This window comes from Chrysemys picta, chromosome 16, assembly GCF_011386835.1.
Source record: "Chrysemys picta bellii isolate R12L10 chromosome 16, ASM1138683v2, whole genome shotgun sequence".
In the NCBI taxonomy this organism is placed as follows: Eukaryota; Metazoa; Chordata; order Testudines; family Emydidae; genus Chrysemys; species Chrysemys picta.
Genome location: NC_088806.1, coordinates 28390039 through 28415574, shown reverse-complemented (window position 1 = coordinate 28415574; position 25536 = coordinate 28390039). Strand labels below are relative to the sequence as shown.

Sequence of the window (25536 nt, the reverse complement as noted above, 5' to 3'; positions counted from 1 at the left end):
CCCAGCAGAGATGAAGGTCCTACATTTGCAGAGATGCTGAAGGTGGGGCATTGAATGCTCTCTACTCAACATTAGGAATATACAGAAACCACAGAAACAGAGAGTTTCCACCGCATTTACTAACATATACAAGTCCTCTTACATGGGTGCATTCACTGCTGCTCTGGCAGGGGACTGGTGGCTACAGCAAGTGAAAACAAGGCGGCCCTCTCCAGAGCTTCCAAACTATTTAAAGGGCTACCAACCAACTCCTACACATTACAGTTCTGAGTTGTCTTCTGCATTAAAAAAAGCCTGCCAAATCTTCAGTCATCCTCAGATGCAGCACCACTAGAGACTGTTCTGTGCTCAGACATTCAGCACATCTATGGTGCTGTGTGTCTGCCACTACCAGTTTGGAATTATGCATGCAATACCATGGTCTGCTCTGCTAAATGTTCATGCAGCAAATGGCTGGGCAATTTACACATTCCAGTGCTAAACCGCTAAGCTTGTGCCTTTCCCAGTAATCAAAATGCTGCTTAAATATTTACAAGGAGGTTATGGGGAGCTGCTGAGTACAGCAGGATTGTAGGAACTGGCCTCTCCAATTGTTTGGTGTTTAATTAAGAAAGTACAAAAGATGTAGCCCAAAACTCCAAGGGGGGATTCAAATGTAACCAACAGTTTCTGATAAACATTGAGAGCTGCCTTAACATAAAACCCCACTGCTGTGCCTCTTGCTATAGACTAGGGGTCGGCAACGTTCGGCACGCGGCTCGCCAGGGTAAGCACCCTGGCGGGCCGGGCCAGTTTTATTTACCTGCTGACGCGGCAGGTTTGGCTGATCGCGGCCCCCACTGGCCGCGTTTCGCCATCCCGAGCCAATGGGGGCGGCGAGAAGCAGCGTGGGTGAGCGATGTGCTGGCCACGGCTTCTCGCCGCCCGCATTGGCCCGGGACGGCAAATCGCGGCCAGTGGGGGCCGCGATCGGCCGAACCTGCTCAGTCAGCAGGTAAATAAAACTGGCCCGGCCCGCCAGGGTGCTTACCCTGGCAAGCCGCGTGCCGAACGTTGCCGACCCCTGCTATAGACCCTGGTGTGCAATGCTAGTTCTTCTAACAAGCACGCTGAACTGGAGAGGGAAAGGGAGAGGGAGTGTGTGTGTGTGTGTGTGTGTGTAATGGTGAATCTCTTTATACCTCTGCAACCACCAACTATGTGTAACCCACACACCTCCTGGGTGTGGTGTTCTGTCCCATCTAGTGGCACCAAGACCACTTAGAGAGAGATTATGAGTCTGCTCTACAGCCTTGGCGAAGAGCCATTTGGCTTTCAGCTCATGCAATAGAGGCTCATGTACTAAGCTCCAGAGGTTCCCTGCTGCAATCCTGCCCGCCAGCGACCGGGGTCTGTCGACGTTACACATGCAGTCACTCTGAACTAGGTCCCTCAGATCTTTATGGCTGCTGCTTCAGTCTACACAACTGAGCACAACCGTAGAGACCAGGGCATGCTCAAGAAACTTCGTTCGCAACATTACCTGACTTAAGGTGTCACGCTCATGCGACTACTCCCTGCTGAAGCCCCACTATCCTGAAGATGTGCCTTATCCACTCGGTTTTCCAGTAGCATGGACAGAACATTGCTGAGTTATGTCAAGTGCTTTCGAAGCAATAGTCAAACGTTGGCTGACTCCATTGAATATAGCAAAGGTGTGGGAACTGGGTCAGCAGAAGTCTGTGGCAGTTGCCCCAGTGTACGGCATGAGGATGAGGATTTGTAGTGTGGGGGGAAATTACGCTGACCCTATCATTTTAATCCTTTCGGACCAAGGCCTGCCCAGTGGCTGGTAGGCCCAAGCCTGAACCATGCTAAGTGCAGTGCTCTCTGACTGTGGTAAGCGAAGGTTAGGACACAGACAGGGGGGTCTAAAGAAGAGGCAGTAAAAGGCCCCAGCATCAAGAATAGTTTGCAATATGTGTGTGTACTGCTGTTGAAATATAATAACCACTTGTGTGAAGCAATAAATGTAACCTACAAGTATAATGCAATTATCTAAAATGAGGAACCATGCCTCCCCTACTCCAACTGCATGACTATCCCCTTGTGTAACTGTATCCTATTAGGAATATTTGTGTAATAAGCACCCCACAAAAGGCAAAGTTGTAACATCGTTGGAAACCACCAAAAAGCTCTTAACTCAAATTGCACCCATCCTAGGCAAGGTTGCACAAGACCCTAACTCTCTTATTCCTAATAAGGTTGTAATTACTCAAATGTGTGAAATTCAATTCCTAATATGGCTATTATTACTTGAACTGTGCGTAATTTGTTTGCAGTTTTAAACTATAAAGGCTTCAGTGTGCTGTGTATTCGGGGGTGCGCAGTTTCCAAACTGCTACCCCCCAACGCATTGGTATGTATCAATAAACAGGCCTCAGGCTTGAGTCTTTGATCCAAAATCACTGCGTTGGTATATTTTTCCACAACAGTAGGATGGTAGCACAGAGCAGGGGTAGCTAACCTGTGGCTCCGGAGCCTAGGGTGACCAGATGTCCCGATTTTATAGGGACAGTCCCGATTTTTGGGTCTTTTTCTTATATAGGCTCCTATTACCCCCCACACCCGTCCTGATTTTTCACACTTGCTGTCTAGTCACCCTACCGGAGCCGCATGCGGCTCTTCCAAAGTTAATATGTGGCTCCTTCCATAGGCACCGACTCCAGGGCTGGAGGTACAGGCACCAACTTTCCAATGCTCATTGTTCAACCCCTTCCTCTGCCACAGGCCCTGCCTCCACTTCACCCCTTCCCCCAAGGCCCTGCCCCTTCCCTGAGTCTGCCGCGCCCTTGCTCTTCTCCTCATCCTCCAGAGCCTCCTGCATGGCGCATGAGGCACAGGGAGGGAGGGGAGGCACGGACCATTGGGGCAGCTGGCAGGTGGGGTGGGAGGAAGCTGATGGGGGCTGCTGACATAATCCTGTGGCTCTTTGGCAATGTACATTGGCAAATTCTGGCTCCTTCTCAGGCACAGGTTGGCCAGCCCTGACATAGAGGCCTCAATTAATACTGTGAGAATATTGCCCAGGCTTTGAAAAATGAAAAATCTGAAAACTTTCTGCTTTTCAGACACCAAGAAAGCAAAAAATATAGGGGCAAAAAAATGGGGGGGAGGGGTGGCAAATCTGTTTTAAGAGGAAAATGTGAGGTTTTCAGTTTTCTGATGGGGGAAAAATAATCAAAAATTTCAAAGTAAATAGACACTTTCTACTAAAAAAATGTTACACAAACTTAGTTTTCCATGAAAAATGTTTTAACAGAAAATTTTGGCCACCCCCCAATCCTGAGTCTCAGTCCATTGCTTTAACCACTAAACTATCTTATTTTTTTGAGGCCTCTGATGTCAGCAATACCATTCAAACCCAGGCACAAAGTTAATGATGAGCTGCCAGGCACAAAGAGGGTCTGAGCTGTAATTGGGTGGTTGTTTTCCCCCCCTTGTAACAATTCCTGTAGCAAAGTGCTCTGGCTAGCCAATTGCACTTAGTTTGTTCTGCAGTTACTGTCATTTCACCTGCTTTCAGAAAGGAAATGCAGGCACTTAGAAAACCTCTTGGTGCATTTGTCAAAGTGCTTCTTTGTCCTGTTGAAGCACTATTTATCAGCAATAAAAATGTTCCCTATAGCAATTTTTGTCCGTGATTCAAAACAGATATGTCATCACTCCTGTGCTTAACATTATGCTGTCAGAATCCCCTGATTAGAGAGACAAAGTAATATCTTTTATTGGACCCACTTCTGTTGAGGAGAGAGACAAGCTTTTGAGCCACACAGAGCTCTTCCTCAGGTTTGGGGGAAGAATTCCTCCAATGTCGATTCAGGTATAGCGTCTACAGAAATATAGACTCTCAAACTATGTGAAGGACATTATTAAGTTTACAAATCAAGCACTCAGAAGGTTGGAAATGCCAGTATTAAGGTTGCCCATGCAACCTTACGTTATCCCTCGTGTGTGCATTATGATACAAGTCTTTAGTTACATGATCACCTACTATTTTTTCCACAAGACCCCTGCCTCATCCAGGGCACAGGATGGACAGTGCTCAGTTAATGAGCAGCTATTCAATATTTTGTTGTTTTAATGCATGTAAAGCCTCCAGGGCGATGGACATCACTCTACACTGCTAAATAAATAGATCCCCAGCTATGATGCTCCAGGGAATCCTGAAATAAAGAGCTTTTTTTTTTATTGCTGTAAAAACACAATTTTTGCAAACGGCACCGAGGCACTTACAGAAGTCACACTGAAAAGCAAGAGAGAATCTTTCAGCCCATTTATCAAAGTGCCCTCAATTCCCACCTGCAGACAGGTGAGATGAGAATAAATTGATAGTTTAGACTAAAACAAGTTTGGTTCCTCTCATTCCTCAGCTGTATTGTGAGGGTTCTTGTAGGTAAAACAGGTGGTGACTCGGTTGGCTGGTTAGCCAAACCCTTCCTTGTCTCTGGCCGTTTTATGAACTGTCGTGCTTTACTGTAAAGCAGTGTGATTATCTGGGAGACACTGAGAAATATTTTCTCTTTGCAAAGTAATAAGGATGCAAATCTCCCTCCCTTTTTGGGAGTCAAGAGCACATTCTCATGCTTCCTTTCTGAAATTAAAAGAAAGGTCAAGTTCAAGGTAACATGGCCATCACACCACGGGAAGCAATGTGCAATCAAGTGCTGATCTGCTCTCTTTCCCACCTTCCATAACAGGCCAGGAAGGAAAATGAAAATAAACTGGCACATGGGTAACTTTTCATAAGATCTACTCTTTCAAAGCAAAAAGGCATAAGACAGACACAAATTACACCCTATAGGATATTCGCAAATTAGAATCTTTTAGCGCTTTAGGAAGTCATGGGGCTAGAACCCGCGGTTCATTGCACCGCAACTCCCTTTTGACAACACAAATTACTACACGACCCTGGGAAGAAGGACTGAAGCCCGAGCCCAACTGCCTTGGGAGGAGGCCGAACCCAAAGCTCAAGGACTGCAGCCCTGGGCGGGCAGTGGGGAGTAACCTGAGCCTTGCACCCAGGGCTGAAACCAAAGCCTGAGCGCTGCCGCACAGGGCTGAAGCCCTCAGGCTTCGGTTTCTGCCCTGGGCAGCAGGGCTCAGACTTTGGCTTCAGCCCCAGCAACTCTAACGCCAGCCCTGGTGACCCCATTAAAAGAGGATCACAACCCACAGTTTGAGAACCACTGGGCTACACTATGTCTCGCTAGATACACGCCCAAGCAAAGGAGATATGGAGAGTAGAGCCCCTGTACAATATACTTAAACCTTGGGTCCAGGCCTATAGTAGGAAGCAGACACTGTCCAATCTGTCCCCTGGAAATGGCAGGGGCAGGCAGAGAACGGGTGGAACTTTGGCTCCACCCCCCACATTCACACCAAAGTGACTGGGCCCAGGCAGGTGACATCCACGTACCAGCAGCAAATTGTTACTCCCGGTTGAGCAAGCAGGGAATTGTGCCTCTGAGTTACGCCTCCCCAGGGCTGCTCTTAGTGCATTCTGCTGCATCAGGATTGCTCAGGGTTGTGCCAAAAATGACAAACTAGCCCTTAATGTCAATGGCTACATTATGTTTGCAAATGGGTGTGTAGCCTTCCTGACCCTGTTCCAAAACCCATTAAAGTCAATGGAAGGCCTGCAGTGAGAGGACGCATGCAAACAGCATGTCATTGTCAGTGACTTGTTTTACAGATTTAGGGAATTTTGTTAAGGGCTTCTTTTTTTTTTTAAATGCATTTCACACAAGTTTCTGCCTTCTCTTAAGGTAGTTTTGCATTATCAAAGGGCAACAGGAGAATAGAAAAAGTGCTATTACTGCATTTAGCACTGATTTTTCTCTTCTTCACACTGAGTCACTTAAGCTAACATTTAATTAATTTGTGACACTTTGACAGTTTTCAAGAAGACATTTGTAGAGCTATCAAGCTGCATTGATAGGACTGTCAGACAAGCACCTTTTGAATTATCAGCTATTAAGGACCCATATGCAACAAATTTACAAGGTTTATCATACAAATTGTTCTCTGAATGAGCAAAGCACACAAAAAGCTCAGAGAAACACAAAATACCCCATTGTTCACAGGTGAGCTTGATATTTGCAAATGTTTTGCTATTTTGATCACTTACTTTGTTTAATAAATCAGGTTTGGCTTTGTCTTACCTTAAGGGAAGCAAAGAGGCCTTGTTGCAGCACTGCCTAGCCAGGCTGGCTTCAGTCTAGCCACTGTCTCAGATTCCCCTGACGGAGGTGGGGTCTCTCAACCTTCCCAGTTTGGATTCAATATCAGGCCCAAGCCTCCATAAAGGCTCACGAAAGCAGCTTCTCTGCCCACGTTGGCTTTCCCTCTTGCCACTCTCAGTGCTGAGTACTAAGATATAGGGACCGGACCATCTCCAGCCCAGCCTTCCCTTCCATCTTCTACTATAGCAACTCATCTCCCTCCTGCAGTCCTTCTGTCTCAGCCCTTTATAGAAAATACCTGACCACCCCACCCCAGCAGACCTGTCTAGCCCCAGGCTACCCGGCCCTTAAAGGAGCAGGCCACCTTGTTATAGGTCTGTTCTATAGGGATTTGCCAATATACCCAAGATTTTCAAGTGACTCGTGATTTGGGGTGTCCAACTTGAGACCCCATAGGAAGTGGTGAGCACTGCAAATCAGGCACCATTAAGACGTCTCAAGTTGGGCACCCAAAAATCGAGGCACCCAAAATAATCACTTTTGAAAAACCTCACCTTTAATTCATGAGATTCTCTTGTACCCGACCAATTTCTGGAGGGGGTGACGGCTTAACATTCAGTTGTAGATCTGTAGATCTGCGCCTTTAAACCCAACAGATCTCTTGTCAAACACCCAAAAGTCACCTCAGCACTTTCAGATGCTCGACACAAATGGATTCAGCCATGCAGTACCACTGAGCGAGAGATCAACACTGTTACCCCCATTGTATAACTAGGGAAAGTGAGACACAGGAGATCGAGTCCCTTGCCCAGTGTTACACAATGAGTCAGTCTCAGAGCTGGGAGCAGACCCCCAGAGTTCTAGCTCCCAGCCCCTTTGCTGTACCTACTAGACAATACTCCCTCTCCCTTACTTTGCAATGTTTGAAGTAGCCCATTTGCCTTGCTGACACCAGGGCAAGGCCAGCCAGGATGTAACTGACCTCAGTGACCAACTTCACTACAATGCACCAGGGCAGAACGGTATCATAATGTGTCTGGTTAGCACAAAGTCACGTGTTCAGCAAGTGCCCTGCTCCCAGATCGCAGCCTGTGAGGGAGAGCCCTCTTCATCCCTCACTCGGTCGTTAAAGTCCTAGTCAGCAGGCAGGCTTCACAACACATTAAGCAGCAATCTACGCAAACTACAGAGTTAAATGCCCTTGGGTTGTGCCCCATGCCACATGTGCCGTGACTGCCCTTGAAAGATGCGAGGCTAGTTCCTTTCCACTCACAGAGGAAATAGGTTTAACTTAGACACTGATGGGAAACAAGGCCATCCCTCCTGGGGCTGACTCTAGCATTTACCTGCCTCTGCTGCAAGCCAGAAACACATTCTTATAACCAGAATATTCTGCTTGCTGCTTCTGTAGAGCATCTGGCATTATCACTTCTGATAAGCTCAGGGCAGCTATTATTGCTTATATTAAAATTCAATACAGCATTCCTTTGTTATTTTTCTCTGCGGTTTGTTGAAGGAGGAGTTCAGGCATGCCCCCTGCTGGCTGTGAGGGCACTGAAATCTACCAGCACTGCAAGCACTTATAGGTACAGTACAGCCAATTCAGGCAACGGTGACCAAGACAGCATTGGTGCAAAACCAATGACACTTCATCCTGGGTAAAAATCGGGAGAATTCTTCATTTTATCAGGATTTCCAGAGTGAAATGTTGCATTTGCTGATTGAACAAATCCTCCCATTTTAGCCTAGATCAAATCTGCAAACACCCAGGAAATCATCAGGAACATCTCACTGTCTCTTTCACACACACACACACACACACACACACACACACACACACACACACACACACACAATCGACCAGTGTTGCACACAACTCTGCTTTCTGACCATCAATGCTTCCATGCCACCATTCAGAGGGAAACAATGCAGCGGCCTTTAGCTGTTGTAGGTAGGAAAGAACAGGCTGAATGTTTTTGCCTTATTAAAAAAATTACCTGCCTTAGTAAAAGCTAGAAGTAGTGAGGGTGGCGAGAGCTGGAAGGTTTGCAGCACAGCTGTTTGCAGAGGTTTAATTATTGCACAACAGTTGGCACCTGGTTGCTGAGGAAACCATTTAGCGATTCTATTGCAACTGTCACAACATTTTGTTTCCTTCTAGGGTTGTTTGCAGAGTTTTAACAACTCCTTAGTGCCTCTGCTGTCACTGCAGTCTCATAAGTAAGTCTTGCTATAGATAAAACCCAATCAGCCTATAGCCATGGGGTGCTGTCAAAGGAGACTGCTAGTGCACTGAGGAGTGAAAACTTGGCTGGGGTAAATCAGTCGATTACAGCTTCAGAGAAACTATGCTGATTTAAACAACAAGGAGTCCGGTGGCACCATAAAGACTAACAGATTTATTTGGGCATAAGCTTTCGTGGGTAAAAAACCCACTTCTTCAGATGCATGGAGTGAAAATGACAGATGCAGGCGTTATGTACTGACACACGAAGAGAAGGGAATTACCTCACAAGCGGAGAACCAGTGTTGACAGGGCCAATTCGAACAGGGCGGATGTAGTCCACTCCCAATAATAGATGAGGAGGTGTCAGTCAGGCTGATTTACGCCACCTGAGCATCTGGCCCCAAGATTACTAATGTTGCAAATCTGTCACTCTTCCGGGTGACGTTGTCCTCCGACCCTGGTTGTCTGGTGTCCGTCTGGTCCAATTTGTCATAATTCTAGATTGTGAGTTCTTCAGGGCAGGGATTATCTTTAGTTGACTTGTTTGTACAGTGCCGAGCACACTGGAGCTCTGATCACTGCCGTGCGTATTATAGTAATAATAAATTGAAAGGCACCCGGGGGAGGAGACGCAGCTGGGACGAGTTGAGGAAAAACAACAGGCCAGAGGGAGAGCCCCAGGTTGGAAAGAAATGCCCTGGACGGTTTCATGTTTGCAATGATGAACTGGGTAAGTTCAGGCATGTCTATTAAATGAAGGGAATAAGTGAACTAAACAGAAGAAAACAGAAGAGTTACCTGTCATCCTTAGGAGAAGAAAGAGAAAGGGGAAGTCCACAACAACAAACTAGATTCAAAGAAGGCCAGAGGCTGGCTAGTCACCTGAGAGCTGGCAAATCAGAGGGGCAGAAGCGTTTCCAGCTTTCTAGGAAAGACGCCAGGGCAGAAGTCAGTAAGGGGAGACCCATGTAATGTCTTCTTTCCGTTCCCCAGAGCTCTGGGGCTTGGGACGCTCAGCTAAGAGCAGCAGAGTATCGCTGTGCTCATATAAAAATGGCTGCGTTGCTCTGCGGCAGTCACTCAAAGGGGATAAGGAAACGGGAGCTGCATTAGCTTCTCACTTCTCTGTACTCTGCAATCCCAGTGGGACGGGACCTTGGGGTGTAAATACATCCAGCTGGCGCCAGACTTCACAGGTTCTCTCTGTGCCAGGCCTGGCCCTGCGACGGGAGATCTTCAATCAGCAAAGCTACATCTTTCAGCCTGCAGAGAATAGCCCGACACTCACAAAAATCAATCTCTCCTGCGTGCCAAGGGACAGCATACAAACCGACTCCCCAAACACAGGCTTCTGCTCTCAGAGGGTCTGTCTACACTGCAAACGGACACGCGCGGCTGGCCCAGGCCAGCTGACTCAGGCTTCTGGGGCTAGGGCTGGGGGGCTGTTTAATTGCAGTATAGATATCTGGGCTCAGGACGTTGCAAGGTGGAAGGTTCCCAGAGCTTGGGCTGCAGTTGGAGCCGGAACGTCTCCATCACAAATCAACAGCCCCGCAGCCCGAGCCCAGGCCAGCTGTCGGTGTCTGACTGCGGTGCAGACATACCCAAAGTGTTACCCCAGATGAGACTCCCCAAGGCAGCCTCTCAGTATCAGGCCCTGTGTGATAGGTTGTGTCTTTTAGCAAGATTATTAAACCTCACATATGTGTGTGTAACCCACACACCTCCTGGGTGTGGTGTTCTGTCCCATCTAGTGGCACCGAGACCACGTAGAGAGAGTTAAATGAGTATGCTCTACGGCCTTAGCTAAGGGCCAGTTGGCTTTTAGCTCATGCGGTAGAGGCTCATGCACTAAGCTCCAGAAGTCCCTGGTTTGATCCCGCCTGTCGACGACCGGGATCTCTCGGCGTTACATATGCATCTGAATGCCAGCGATTCAGCCTGCCAGAAGCTAGGACTGGACTACAGGGAGTGGATCGCTCACTTACCGCCCGGTTCTGTTCATTCCCTCTGAAGAATCTGGCACCCACCACTGTCAGAAGACAGGCTACTGGGCAAGATGGACCATTGGTCCGACCCTGTATGGCCGGTCTTATGTTCTTATGATACAGGGGTGAGATATACAGGCCTGGAGTATGAACCCAGCTCTCTATCCAAACAGATCAAGGCAGGACTGTAGAAGGGGGTTGATTTGGAGTAGCGTTTTGTAGAAAACACAGAATTTTTTATTTATCTGCAGCAATGGGCCCCTGGGATGTGCAAACTCCAAACCATCTTCTCTTCCTTAAGAGCCTGTGCCCAGCAAAGTCCAGTAGGAGCGTGAAGAATCCTTATTCCAAAGTATCAGAGGAAAGTTTGGAAAACCTAGGCACTCATTCTGCAATTAACAAGACCCTGTAAGAACAAGGGGTAGACCTGAACTTTCTGCATGAAGGACCACAGGAGGGTTTTTTTCCATGTGGACTTGATCCCTCATGAAACGAGTTGGAGACTAAGGAACAGCGGTCCTGTTGATGCGATGGCCCCAGCTTCAAGGGAAACTCCAAATGTGGCCCATATATCTACTGTGGTTAGGTGAAGAAGCTGGATATGATGCCCCTGTCCTGGCCCCGCTACCTTTCCCTGCCCACTGCAGCCTGACCCAGGCAGGATCTCAGAGTCATGCACAGTTCAGCCCTGACCCCGCTAATCTAAGCTGTTCTTGTCAACTGTCATTATGAGCACGAGCCATTTCAGGGTTATTTTTATTAATTATTATTATTGTTTATTTACTTATTTTCCTACTGAAAAATTAAACCCAAAGCCCCAAGCAGCAGATGAAGCAGGTCACGGGCACATCTGCTCTGAACTGTGTATGGAGAGTTCACTGATATGGAATATTAGCGGTGATGCAAGCCTGAATCAGCTGTAATAGAGTGACTCGTCTCTGAAGCAGACTTCCAGGCTGGAACGCAGATTCAAAATCAGCTTCTTTGCTTTAATTAACCCTTTTTACACCAGGCATTTAGGATCATAGCTAGTTGAACAATTATCCATCCGTTTCAGTGTTTGCTATAACATACATTGCCATAAAATCAAAGACCCACAAGCATTTACATGTTAGTAATCCCAGTTAATTCAGGGATACTGTTAGTACTCTGCAGTATTCATTACCAGTTTGTCCCTTTTGTTGATTGATGCATTTATGCATACACCAATCCTGATTTTCTCTAAATGCATTTGTCATTCCTGAATAGTTGCTGAAGAGTATAGACAGATAATTTTCCGACTATGGGTTATTCCAGAATAGCTATTCTGGAATAAGAGTGTGCACAGATGGAATTATTCCGGAATAGCCGTTCTGCTTTAAATTCACATCCTGCCTTATTCCAGAAAATCTTTCATGCATAGCCAAGCCCTCAGGAACATTTCCATGAATACCTAGCATTTGTCTGAATACTCATAGTGAATAATGTGACCGCACAAACCAGACCACTGAACTTAGCACGTTTATTCATGAAAATACTGATGAATGAGTTTTCTTCAACGATTTGACATGCTCTTTTTACTACTATTTGTGTGAATCAAAGAGCTGTTCCAAATTGCACCGGCACTTGAGGTGGAAGATTTGGGTTTTACATTCCTAGGAAGAATTTTTATAATCATAATGTCTAGGTCCTTAGTATAAAATTGTTACTTGGGATGGGTGAGAGGCAAAGGTCTGGTTAGGAGAAGTGTTATTTATTATTATTAATTATTATTATTATTATTATTTTATTACGTTAGTGCTGAGAGACCCCAGCCAACATCAGGACCCCATTGTGACAAATGCTGATCAAATAGGTACTCTGAGACAGACCCTACCTTCAAGAGCTTACACTTTAAATAAACAAGAGGTGCAGAGGAAACAGAAGCAGAGAGAGGTGAAGTGATTTTCCCAAGCTCCCATTTGTCCAAGCTGTGCACACACACAGTAAGAGAAAGCACTCCCCACTCAAAGAGTTTACAGTTGAAATAGGGCAGACAGAACAAGGAAGAGAGAAAGGAAATACTTTTATCATGGTTTTTACACATGGGAAACTCGGGCAAAGAGAAATTAAGTGACTTATACCTCATAAATCCACAGGACATCAGTCTGGAGCCAGAAATCAAACCTAGACCTCCTGACACCTAAGCCAGTCATGTAATCAGCCTCCCTCTTGAGGTCTGGGTCTTATTGACAGTTATCCAAACACCTTTAGGGTGGAAATTAGTCTGTGAAGGGAATCTCATGAGATTCCCAAGATTTGCAAGCTATGATCAGATTTTATATGGGTTATGCTTAAAATATTTGTGTCCTCCATCATGGTGCTAACACTAGGAAGTGCAGAGTTTCATGAAAATTAAGAAGTCACGTGCTAAACTTTTTAGACCTCAAGAAAGGTTTATGATGCGATTACCTGGAATTTTGGGCAACAGCAGTACAGGCCAGTTCTTCTTTTATCCAAACTAGTTTGCTTGCTGCTCTTTGAAAAAGTCCCCTGATGTTTTCCAACCTAGATCCATCACCATATGCAGCATGAGTTCCTCACCCCTCCAGGAAACTTCTAGGTTGCTCTGATTCCAGCTTACATTTTCACACTTGTTTCTGAAAGGTAAAAGTGGAGAACTCCATTTGCAAGAGAGATATCTATAAAAGAGCTCTCACTGTTTTCTAGGCTCTCTGCTCGCTCACACTACTAAGAGAAACAACAAAGCAGTCTCCCGGATTTTGGTTTTGATATTTTCATTTAAATGATACATGTATTTTTCACTCTTAACCGCTAGGCATTCAGGTCCCCAGTCACCAGGAAAAACAACAACCCATTCTTTTAGAACAAACTGCACTGGAAAGGGAGACTTCTAAGTTACTGGGGGGTTATGCATTAAGTGATATCTAATTTAGTTTCCTGAATTCTCAGTCTGAGGCCCTGAGTCATTTCTATCAGACACATTGACAGGCACTGCATAAATTAACATTATTTGTGTCAAAATACACTGATTGGGTAATTCAAAGGGTTGAGATTTGGTTATTCTTTTTTTTCCCCCTTTCTTTTTCCATCTTCCTGTAGCTTCATTGTCTTTCTAGGCAATGAGCAGCAACAAATTTGGTGGCACCCTTCAGGATTGGTTCCACCTGTCCTGATTCTCCAGGTCTGTCCCTTGTCCTACAAGGCTGTCTTACAAGCTGCATCAAAGCCCTAAATGTAATTCAGACCAGGGAGGAATTATAACATGACACCATCCCTTTGCAACATGTTTCCGCGACACAACATGGCAGTGTTGTGGTGGCACTGCCTCAGGATCTCACCAGCTGGACGGGATGTTTGCTATGAGTAAAAACAATACCCACACATCTTTGAGAAGGTCAGCTTTCTGAGTCCAATACAGAACCCAGCGCAATGGGCCCTTGATCCTGACTGGGGCCTCTGGACACGACCATAATGCAAAAGATTACTACTACTACTACTACTAATAAACCTGTGTGAGGTTCAGAGGGGGTAGGAGACAGAAATGGGGCTTAGATACAGTTGGGCAGTTGGAACAGGGGTAGGACCCCAGAGTTCAAGGAAAGCATTATAATATGGGAGGCCACTTGGAAGAAGGGTTTGGAGCATACACAGAAACCATCGCTGAAGAAAAGGGAGGGGATGAAAAGAAGAGACAAAAGAGAGGACCTGAGATGGAAAGGGAAGAGTGGTGGTGGGAAGAGATGGAAGCTGGGGTAGAAGATTTATTTAAATCATGCATTACAGTCCAGGAATGTATCCTAAGTGTACCTCAACAAAGGGACTGTAACTCCGAGTTGTGGTTCCAGAGACTTGAGCTTCACTGTCCTGTCTCCAGGAGCCCCCAGTGGAGTTAAGTATCAGAGGGGTAGCCGTGTTAGTCTGAATCTGTAAAAAGCAACAGAGGGTCCTGTGGCACCTTTAAGACTAACAGAAGTACTGGGAGCATAAGCTTTCGTGGGTAAGAACCTCACTTCTTCTTGCATCTGAAGAAGTGAGGTTCTTACCCAGTGGAGTTACAGAGGCATTGTACAAGATAAAAGAGAGGAGGGGGATTTTTCTGTACCTATTAAGATAGCTTCAAAAAGTTCAGCATCCAATGACGGGCAAGATGAGAGGTCTCAGCCTTCACATTCGCCGGCATGAAGAAGGGGCAAATACTTTTCTGAGCTACTTTCTGTCAGCTTTGTCATTTCTTGCTTCATGCGGGTGTCACCCACTGGGACAGCACTCAGCCAGAGAGTCTGCTTCTTTAGCTCCTGCTTTGAGCAAAGGAAGTCCTCCATTCAATCTCTGGTGTCAGCCAAGATGGCAGCCATCAGACCCGCTTTACGTCATCTTACCGGTGCTCACCGATTGTGATGGATGCAGATTTTACAAACCAGTCAAGTGAAGTGTTTTCCAGTCTGGCCAAGGCTACTAGCCCTAAATGCCCTCACCCTGTTGGTACTGGGGATGCGGGTGATGTGTTGAAAAATCTCCCTCTTCCCAAGTCAATAACTTTTGCAAAGGCCCTGACAGAAAGTGGTCTCGCATCTTTTGGAAATCAGACGTTTATGGGAGATTTATGCAGGACATCCATGGATACTACATGCCGCCCAACCAGCAAACCTCCACTTGATAGACATTGCAGGTAGAAGAACAACAAATTTGTCAGGTATTGAGCTCCTCCATGTTTGGAAGCACATCTCTAGTCCTACCCGCTTACCTTTTGAAATGCAAATTCAGTGTTTACACAGGAAATATGTAAAGGAGCTGAAAGGAAAAGAAAATGTTTGAGACAGAAGGAGCCTGGCAAGACATTTTTGGCTTTTGATTGGTTGGTTTAGGCTTTAATTAGACAAACTGATTCCCTCATATGCCACTTATGTCGAGACAAGACGGCACCGGAAAAGATCCTCAACTGGTGTAAACCAGTGTAGCTCACAGGCTTCAATGAAACTCCAGCTCAGGATCTGGCCAATTTTCTGTAGCACTAGACTGGAGTTCCCACTGCTACTCTTAAGAAGAGAAAGAATCTTTGTACATTTGACTAGTTCTAAGCCTGGCACAATTATTCCATTTGTAAAGCAGAATTTACAGCCTTTGAGTTATTTACAAATCACTGGATGCCGCCACATCCTCCCTGTCCAGCAATCCTTGCTCTGCTAGATGAAAGCCACATATGGGTAGCTCAGTGGGGCTTTCTATGGGGTTAGGACCAGTATTTCTTAGGTGTGAGTTGGAAGCTACACCTCTCCATTCATCAGATGAATGATAAAGCATGTCTTCGCCGAATACCGCATTTCTCAACATCTGTCTCTGAAGGTCCAGGAGTGAATGAAACTAGAGCAGAAGTCTGGCTGTCCTTGTCTGATAGCAATGTTGTTCTTGATGGATAGAGACGAGAAACAACACTAAAGACCTTGGCCATGAAAATCAATTTATGCAGGGAATCTTTCTCAAGTTTCTAGCTCCTGAGTCACACATCACTGAAGGCAAGAGTTTAGCAGGTTTTGAAAGAGGACTGGTGATTTCTATGGACAGCAAGAACATCCAGGGCTGTAAAAATAAAGATTGTTTTGGCGAGACCATGAACTCTCCTGTTACAAAGCACGAGTCAACCTCTAGCTAAAAGGGGTCAGGAGCAAACTTTCCCTGGGGATTGGTTATCCCATCACTTCAGGACTCCTTGTATCTTCCTCTGAAGCAGCTGGTGCCAGCCACTGTCAGAGGCAAGAAATTGGGCTAGATGGACCCTGGCCTGAATCAATGTGGTTCCTCCTGTTGTGGATCAAAACAGAAATGTTTTGGAGCAATGCATCCTCCACAATGCCTGTTCTCAAAGACTTCATGTCAAAACAGGGCCGGGGAGCTTGTTTGGGTATAATAGGAAATGACCCTCCACTTTCCCCAAAACTTGAATCCAGACTAAAACCTTGGAAAATTCTGCTAAGTTCATGTTTGTTTCTTTTTTCTCTTTTCGTTAAGTGCCACAGGAACGTTTATTCTGGCAGAATGTTCTGCCCCAAAGGAACCAATGAGTTCTGAGACTAGCAAACTTCCAATCCTGATTTCTAGGCCAAACAGGACAAGCTCCATTCCAATAGACTGTGGAAAAGCATCCAGAACTTGGGATCCTTATCTGAACTCCTTTGCCCATTGAGATTCTCTGCTTGTCACTCAGAAGGAAGTCTTAACTTTCTGTGTGTATCTGCATCCACATAGGACAATGAATGTGCTGGTGATAAAACTCCATTTGGAAATAAAGATGCATGGGATGAAGTAATTACAGCATAACCTTTTATCTGCTGGTTCCCCAGTGGTACCTGGTGTCCTGCTATCCATTTAAACTCAATAGTGATCAGTAGAACGTTAGCTTAGGTACATTCAGCAGCAAATCAGGTGAATTTAGCAGCAAGTGGGTTCTGCTTATGTTATGGCAGCAATTAGAGACCCCAACTGAGAAACAGGCTCCATTGTTCTAGGTACTGTCCATACACACAGCAAGAGACAACCTCTGCCTCAACAAGCTTACAATCTACATGGAAAAGACAATGGGCTGGAGATAGGAACTATTATCACCCCCATTTTACAGGTGGGGAACTGAGGCACAGAGTGATTAAGTGAATTGACCAAGGTCACAGAGGCAGTCTGTGACAGAATTGGGAACAGGACTCAGATCTCTTGCGTTCCAATCCAGCATCTTGACCACAAGTCCATCTTCTACCTGGCCATATAGGACCATTCAGCAGCACATCACATGCTTTCCACATGGAAGCCTGGCACATCAAGCAGAAGAGCATGTACATTTTGCCTATACATATCTGGCACTTTCAGCGGCACCACTAGGAAGTTCTTGGAGTATTCAGTACTAGCCGAGCAGCTAATGACTGTATTCAATAAGTGTTAAGCTCATGCTATTCCCTCCTTTTTAACAGACACTCCGAGAATAGAGTCATTCCTTACTACCCTTGGAGTTCTGTCCCAAGAATGCGGTAGCTGAAATTTCATGATCATACTTAAGAATTATGTGCACTGCCTTGCTTTGGCTGCAGTTTGATGCCCTGGTTCTTTCCACTTTGTGGCCTGTTTACAGTTTAATAAACCTCTGGGGACAAAATGGAATAGTCAGTCTGGCAAACAAAGCACTGGATAACCAAGCAGGACAGAGGAATATCTCGCAGTGTATATTTCATACACTGGGCAATGCACATTCTAGGTCTCATAAATCATCTTCAAGACAAAGGTTGTAATGAGAGATTGCTGATACTATGTAGGATGAGTCACATAACAAGATTATGTCGGAATGGACTAATTAGTTACATTGTGTCCAATTATGCCCGTCCTATCTTTCATCCCCCAAACCCAAAATTTTCCAAAAAGACATTCATATTTGTATGTTAATTTTCATACTTCTCTGTGTTTTGTCGTTTGCCCCGCAAAGGCAGATATTGAAATACAACAAGAAAGGCTCTTCTCGCGGTATTTCCAAATTGATTTTTATTCTCTAGAGGTTTAGATAAGTCCGGAAAAGCATCTGAACCAAACCTCTAAATCATCAGCGACTTGTCTATCAATAATGACAACTAGTGGTGATCAAACTATTTGGTAGAATACATTAAGAATTCAGCCCCTTTTTTTGTTCACAAATTGTGCGTGTAGTGATGAGTGTTTTAAAAATGTACCGTGATTGGTAAGCATTGTCTAAATATTTTCTATGAATAATTCTGTCTACCACAGACAAAGTATATGAGCCTAAGGAGAAAGGCTGACTGATTTTTTCAAGGATATTGTTTACAAACTTTTCATTCCCACCATCACAGTTTCAGGCTTAACTGCACCTTTGACACACACCCACCTTGCAGTCTTCCTCCAGGGTCTATAAAAGTGTACACTAGTTACCAACCAGCTTTCACAAAGCAAACATAAAAACAATGAAAGTTCCCATATATGTGCTAAAAGCTTACTAGAGGTCACCCCAACTAGGGCTCTGGTAGGTGTCAATCTTTCAAACCCCACAACTGGGTTTGCCCACTTGGTTACAAGTCCACGTCACCTTTTTAGATCAGGAACAAGAACCCCAACTGGACAGCTCAGGTCTTTGATCGCCAGTCTCCAGGAACAGGCAATCACCAGTCAAAGGCCTTCTGCTCAGGGTGTAGGGTCGAAAGAGTAGGTTTTTGCATAACCCAAAGTGAGGAATTTGCATTAACCACACCTCAGGGATTCCCCTACTTGACATTTATTATCCCAAAAGTCCAAGCCTGTCTTTCACATCCCAACATAGATTTTTGAACTCCTTACACTTCCCAGGACTCACCTCTGTCACACCTACTGTTTGCTATTTGTTACTCATATGTTGTGGTTGCTGATATAGGTCACATGGTAATGTTTCTGCTCTCTGATTGGATGACTGAAATATTCCATTCAGAGATTTGTTAACAACAATTAATGCTCTCTCCAGTACATGTGTTTGGCCTGATAATCATTTGTGCTAAAATTCTTGTTGTTTTCAGGATACACAAACTTCTTCACAAGCACCCAACGGTGGTCTGAATACTCATGAATAACTGCTCATTCTTGTAACACTTAGCTATGCATGCTGCTTTGCCATTATATGATTGCTTATAGTTACTCCACAGCGGTCATTCATTTTGTACTATAAAAACTGTCCTAAAACTTTTGTTTTCTAAAACAAAAAACCCCACAACAACCGACTTTGCCAACTGTTAAAAGAAAAGAAATGACTGGCAAATGTTGGGTTTAAGAACAGGCATTATTGCCTTTATTAGGGACACATTTTAATAACAATTGCCTGGCTCACCTATGCTTTATTCCTGGCTTATACTAATGGGCCACTGATTTAAATGCTTACATCAGAATAAAATCAGAGCAACACACTCCTGGATCAGACCCGGTATTTCAAGTTCACAAGCATGGGAAGGTAAATAGTAATGAAACCGGTGCAGAATTTTCTTTGCAACACCCCAAACTTGCTGGGCACCTCTAACCCCTCCTGTAATATAAATAATAAACAACAATAAAACAGCTCAAAAAACCCCTTTTACTGGAAAGCTCTTGGCTCTTCCCTGGACAGTCTGAACAATCCCTAGCCTGGACAATATTGCCAAGATGAGAACATCACTTTCCACTGATGATTCAGCAGCCCACTCATTGTATTAAGCCCCTCATTTTTAGTGGGAAGTGGGATGCGAGGGGCTGTGTCTGGAGCAACCTGGGACCATGCTGCCCTTTGTAAGGTGCCTTGTTCCCATAAAAGCCTTTTAGCAGATTTCTGCACTCCACAAGGTGCTCACAAGGGCTCCAGCTGGAAGAAAATGCCACTGGCAGCAGGATGTTAATTTGAAAACACCAGCATCGTCGGTGCAGTTGGGAACCCAGCAGCCAAGGGCTTCACTAAAAGCATTGGACTCAGAGCTAATCGAGGCTCCTTTTGATCCCTTTGTGAGTGATATTCGGCGGATTATAGAGTCTCCTCTGGAAATAAGGAGCTTGTCAAAGACCAGCTGATATCCGTAGTGTGAAGATCTTCTACTTAACCCTAAGATTGACCTACTTGCTTATCTCCTCTTGTTGGTTTTGAAATGATGCAGTCTGAGAAGGGGCCAGCCACTGAAGAAAACTCTCAGGATCTCAAAGAGCTTTGGCTGCTAGATTCAGGGAGCAATGGTAGAGCTCAGCATCTCTGAAAATCAGGGCCAAGTGGTAAAGAAAGCTCCATACAATGCGGGTTCTTTCTGCCATTTGTGTGTGTGTGTAAGATTCCCTCATCAACATTATCAGGCAGTTATGAATGTGCAGGAATATACGGAACTGTCCCTAACAGGGAAGGATTACTATGAGGCCTGGCTTTGGGGAGGGCAGGTCACGGACAAGTGGTATTTTACACCATAAGAACTGGACTCTGGGTCACATGTAAATTAAGATAGGTCAAGATTTTAAACTAACGCCCACTCTGGAGCGTGCCTTCTTTGATAAGTCAAACGTTAAGGAGCAGGGTTGCAAAGGTGATGAGAGTGCAGCATAGGTAACTGCTCAAGCCTGGGAGGTTAGGTCAAAAAGGTATCGCAACAGATAACAATCTTATCTTCCAGACTGTACGATGAGGACTATGAGATTCCAGTAGGCGGTCCCCATACTCCATGAATACACATTGCCTAACTGGTCCTGGTGCATAGATAGGAAGACAAGTTCTGGAGCACTTGGTGTAGGACACTGCATATGGTGGAATATGTAATTAAAGAGACTGATGAACTCCTCTTGTATTGGCAATTCCAAGCTCCCCAGATCTAAATGATAGACATTTTCTCGTCACACATTTCACACTAGATTCTACACTTGGGCCTGGTCTACACTGGGGCGGGGGGTGGGGGGGGAATCGACCTAAGATACGCAACTTCATCTACGAGAATAGCATAGCTGAAGTCGATGTATCTTAGTTCGACTTACCTCCCGTCCTCACGGCGCGGGATCGACAGCCGCCGCTCCCCCGTCAACTCCGCTTCCGCCTCTCGCCGTGGTGGAGTTCCGGAGTCAACGGCAGAGCAATCCCCAATAGATCGATCACTACCCGCCAATCCGGCAGGTAGTGAAGACGTACCCTTAATAACAACAAGCTGGCAAACAGAAGTACGACTCAACATTTTAGGACATAAATGTGACCGAGACTCCGTATCTAGGTGAAACTGCAGGGGGAATGTAGGGATGCAGAATGGAGTAATAAAACTAGAATTTCAGCACACTGGGGATTTTACACCGACTTTTATAGTTTTAAAAAAAAGTATCATAGGACATTAATAACCACAACTCCATCCATGCTACTGTTGAAGTCAATTGGAGTTTTGCCATTGACTTTAGCAGGGTGGGATCACATAGATACTATGTTGACAGGCACTATATAGGATCCTATGTCAGGGAGACAGATAGGATTCAGCGCCCACACATGGACAGGAGTGAGGACCGCAGGCTTATGTCACCTCAGTGAACATTAACTCAGCGCTGAACCAGGTCTGTCCAATAACAACTCAGGTACCATCCCCCGTAGCACCAATACGTCTTTCTGAAAGGTTTATCCTTGAAGGTCTCCCATTGAAACAGCGACCCATCCTGATCAGCTCAGGAGAACTGATGGGAGCGCTCAGTGGTCTGCCTGCAGTCTAGCTAAAATAATAAAGCACATAGGTCCAACCCAGAAGTCTCACGTCAAAGCAAGGCAAACAACTCCCAGCTTAGATTCCAGTGCATGCTGGAACAGCAGCTGTTTGTATCAAGAGAGAGCAGAGAATGTCAGGACCTGGGATTTTGTTGCAATTATGGTTGTTGCCAGCAGGTCAGCCGGAGCAGGACACCTTTTGAAGGAAAGAGACAGGGATTGGGAAAGTGATGCCCTATTTATATTTTCTCTGTTATCTTGTTCCCATTTTAACGAGCAGCAAGAAACCAATGTGAAGTGAAGGAAATCTCATTAAAAAGCATGAAAGGAAAAAAGACTCAGGAAAGATAATAGGAGCTTAATGCATTCGCTACGCTAGGAGTTGCTCTGATTGCATGCTGGGCTGGCGCTTTGACTGGGTTTGATGCCTCCTCCTTGTTCCGGTGCCAGCTGCTAGTCAGCCTTTCAAATGTCAGTCTTGTAACGGGATATTTTTGGTTTGATTTCCTCGCAGCCTTGAGTCCATCTGAATGAATGTTCACAGACCCTTAAATGCAGTTGTCATGGTTTATTTGGGTCCCTTTTCATTATAATGATGTAGCAATACGTTTGGGGAGCGTGGAAAGGAGTGGATGGAGGCTGTCAGGGTCAGCACTGCTAAGGGATGATGGACAATTCACTGCTTTAGATAGGAGAAGGGGGTCTAGGTATTGGATCAGGTTGGTCTGGCAAGAAGAGAGCAAATGCCTAGGGACTCAGCACTTCTGGCTCCCATGGGGAGTTCATGCGAGCAGTGGGGCTCAGAACCATGCAAATAAGGTAGCACGCCTCTGAATCTGGGCACGCAACAACGGAGGCGCTCAAAATTTATGTGCGCTTTGGAAAATCTGGGCCTGAATGCTCTCATCCTAATCTTCTGAGAGATATTTGTCCTCCTCAGAAGACCACAGTTTCACAGTGCATCTGCTTTGATAAGGTTGATCAATGGAATAACAAGGGATGCTGCAGGTCGGGATTGCAAAGCATTGGGGCTGAGTGCATTGGCAAGCTTGTGTGTGGGGAGCCAAGAACTGGATTACTTGTGGGCCCTGCATGTTAGATGATTGGTTCAGAAAGTTCAGCTACCTTTGTTTGCTTTGTAAAAAAAATCCGAGTGGTTGCATTTCCTGGGGTAAGACTGGTGGATAAATTACTGCAAGATAGAAAGGGTGATGTAAAAGTGTTTAAGATCTGAAAAAAGAACGAGGAGTACTTGTGGCACCTTAGAGACTAACAAATTTATTTGGGCATAAGCATTCATGGGCTAAAACTCACATCGGATGCATGCAGTGGAAAATTCAGTAGGATTGCCATACCGACTCTAATAAGACTACTCAATTAAGGTGGGCTATTATCAGCAGGAGAAAAACAACTTTTGTAGTGATAATCAGGATGGCCCATTTCAAACAGTTGACAAGAAGGTGTGAGTAACGGTAGGGGAAAAATTAGCATAGGAAATAGTTTTTAGTTTGTGTAATGACCCATCCACTCCCAGTCTTTATTCAAACCTAATTTAATGGTGTCCAGTTTGCAAATTAATTCCAGTTCTGCAGTTTCTCGTTGGAGTCTGTTTTTGAAGATCTGAGTTTCCCATCTTAAATAGGGATAGACAAGCCTGGGATCTGCCTCCAATACACTCATGCATCTGTCAAGGGAAACTCTGACCATATAGAGGTTCGCCCTTCACCTATTGCTGAAGGGACCATAACAACCGATTCCATTGGAACCCGGCAGTGAGTAAAAGTGATACACTTATTCACGTTCTATCTGCCTTGCAAAGTACTTTCACTGTAGGGTGTGAGCACCTCTCAGACCTAAAAGGATTTATCCTCACAATGTGTCTGTGAGGTAGCAAAGTATTATCTCCACTAAGGACCTGTGTAACTCAGGTTCAAGGAGACTGAAGCCCAGATCCTCAACGGTATTTAGGCACCTGACTCTCATTGAGGATTTTGGCCTAAGTGACTTGTCTGAGTGACCCAGACATAGCCAAGAGCTCCTGAGTCCTACTCCAATGGCTTGACCCTAAGACCAGTAAGTGTCATAGCCTCTGCAAGGTTTACTTGCGTATATGATAGAAACATGGAGCTGACCTCCATGATCTTATGTGTGCATGATGGATTCGTTACACTCTAGTCTTTGAGTATCATGTGGCTTCTTCTTTGTGGCAGGGTGGAGCTGGAACCTGGCATTGTTACCTTCATGGATCCCCTGAACGTGTCCTGGTACAATGACGACATTGGCAACAGGAACTGGAGCAAGCCTCTCAATGGGTCCACTGAAGACCAGAAGCCACACTACAACTACTACGCCATGCTTCTCACCCTTCTCATCTTCGTCATTGTCTTCGGCAACGTGTTGGTATGCATGGCCGTGTCCAGGGAAAAAGCCCTTCAGACCACCACTAACTACCTGATCGTGAGCCTGGCCGTGGCAGATCTCTTGGTGGCAACTCTGGTGATGCCCTGGGTAGTCTACTTAGAGGTAGGTGGCATTGCTTTGTAGCATATCCTCCGCAAGCCAAATATGTCTGGTGCCTATATCCAGAGAGTGGAAGATTAGTGGCTTGGGAATCAGCTATTTAAAGTGTGGCTCTACTCAGAAACAAATGTGCTCATTTTTCTAATTGCCAGCCCTATGAATGCAACCAAGAATCTGAGAGTCAGGCCAGCGCCTTCCTATCTCACACATCATAACCACCACAAACAAATTAGGTCCTCTGTGATACCCGGGGTACTCCACTGTCTTCAGATTATGTTCTCCGTGACATGTGCAGTCCCATTGTCTTCAATGGGTTTGCTCAGGTGTGTCTGGTGCTTAGTACACTAATCTACTGAGTATGCACAAGAAAGAAGAGAATCCAGATTATTTCCTCATAGATGTACTAGTTCTGCAAGGCTAACAGGAATTTAAAACTCAGACAACATTAATTTAGCCTGCAATTGTAACGCCGACAGACCCCGGTCGTCGGCGGGCGGGATCGAACCTGTGATCTTTAGAGCTTAGTGCATGAGCCTCTACAGCATGAGCTAAAAGCCAAGTGGCTGTTAGCTAAGGCTGTAGAACAGACTCATTTTGTCTCTCTCGCTAAGTAGTCTCAGTGCCACTAGATGGGACAGAACACCACACATGTTTGTTACTGTACTGCCTAATGCAAATGAAACAAATGCTAACAGAAAAAAGAAAAACAAAAGCAGAGGAACGTAGGCCTGGCTTGACATGAGTAACTGGACATAGGCGAGGCCTCAGTTCTTAGGAGACAGGATTAGGGAGGTAAAAGGATCAGCAGACTAGAAACAGAACGTCTGTACAAGCTAAGATAAGGGGAACACTCAGGGGACAATTTACAATGGACGAGATAACAATGGGCAAGATAAACCTGGAATGTAAGATGAGGCAAAGAGTAAATCAGGCATGGCCAGTGCATGCTATATTGGTTAGTACAAAGTGACCAGCCAGTCCCAAAACCTGGGATGCCATGTATAGTAAATGCAATGTAACATGTCAATGTATATAAAGGAAGAGGTTTGCGGTAAGACTTTGGACATGTGGTATGCACTATACCCACCCTCTACACTTGAGTCTCATCAGCTCAGTGTAGGTTTGCTGTATGCCAAATAAAGGAACCTGAGTCATGACACTGCAGGCATTCTGAATTCTTGGGGAACCAAGTGGAAGAGGTCTGAGGGAAACCCCAACGAGGACTAACCTTGAGTTGACACGGATTTTCCAAGATACACAGCCATGTGCAATGCATACCCAAGCAGAAGAACGGGCCCCTAACACTTCATTGGAGTTGTGTGAATAAACTATATAGACTATCGACCAAACACATAGGACCACGGAATATTTCTTAAAAACCACAGCAGTAGGGAAAATGTGCAA

At 45.3% G+C, this 25536-nt stretch overlaps 1 protein-coding gene and 1 long non-coding RNA gene across 2 annotated transcripts in view; one reads left to right on the top strand and one right to left on the bottom strand.

Annotated features, from left to right (window-relative positions):
• The window catches only part of LOC135975924 (uncharacterized), a 31797-nt gene extending 25329 nt beyond the window's left edge, over positions 1-6468 (bottom strand). The window contains exon 1 of the long non-coding RNA XR_010593126.1: positions 6204-6468. This is a non-coding gene — a long non-coding RNA (uncharacterized LOC135975924). The remainder of the gene's footprint in view (positions 1-6203) is intronic.
• DRD2 (dopamine receptor D2) overlaps positions 1-25536 on the top strand; it is a 71727-nt gene that overhangs the window by 26353 nt on the left and 19838 nt on the right. Inside the window, exon 2 of the mRNA XM_005291348.5 lies at positions 23823-24135. Coding sequence (XP_005291405.1) covers positions 23854-24135 — 282 coding nt within the window. The 5' untranslated portion in view covers positions 23823-23853. The remainder of the gene's footprint in view (positions 1-23822; positions 24136-25536) is intronic.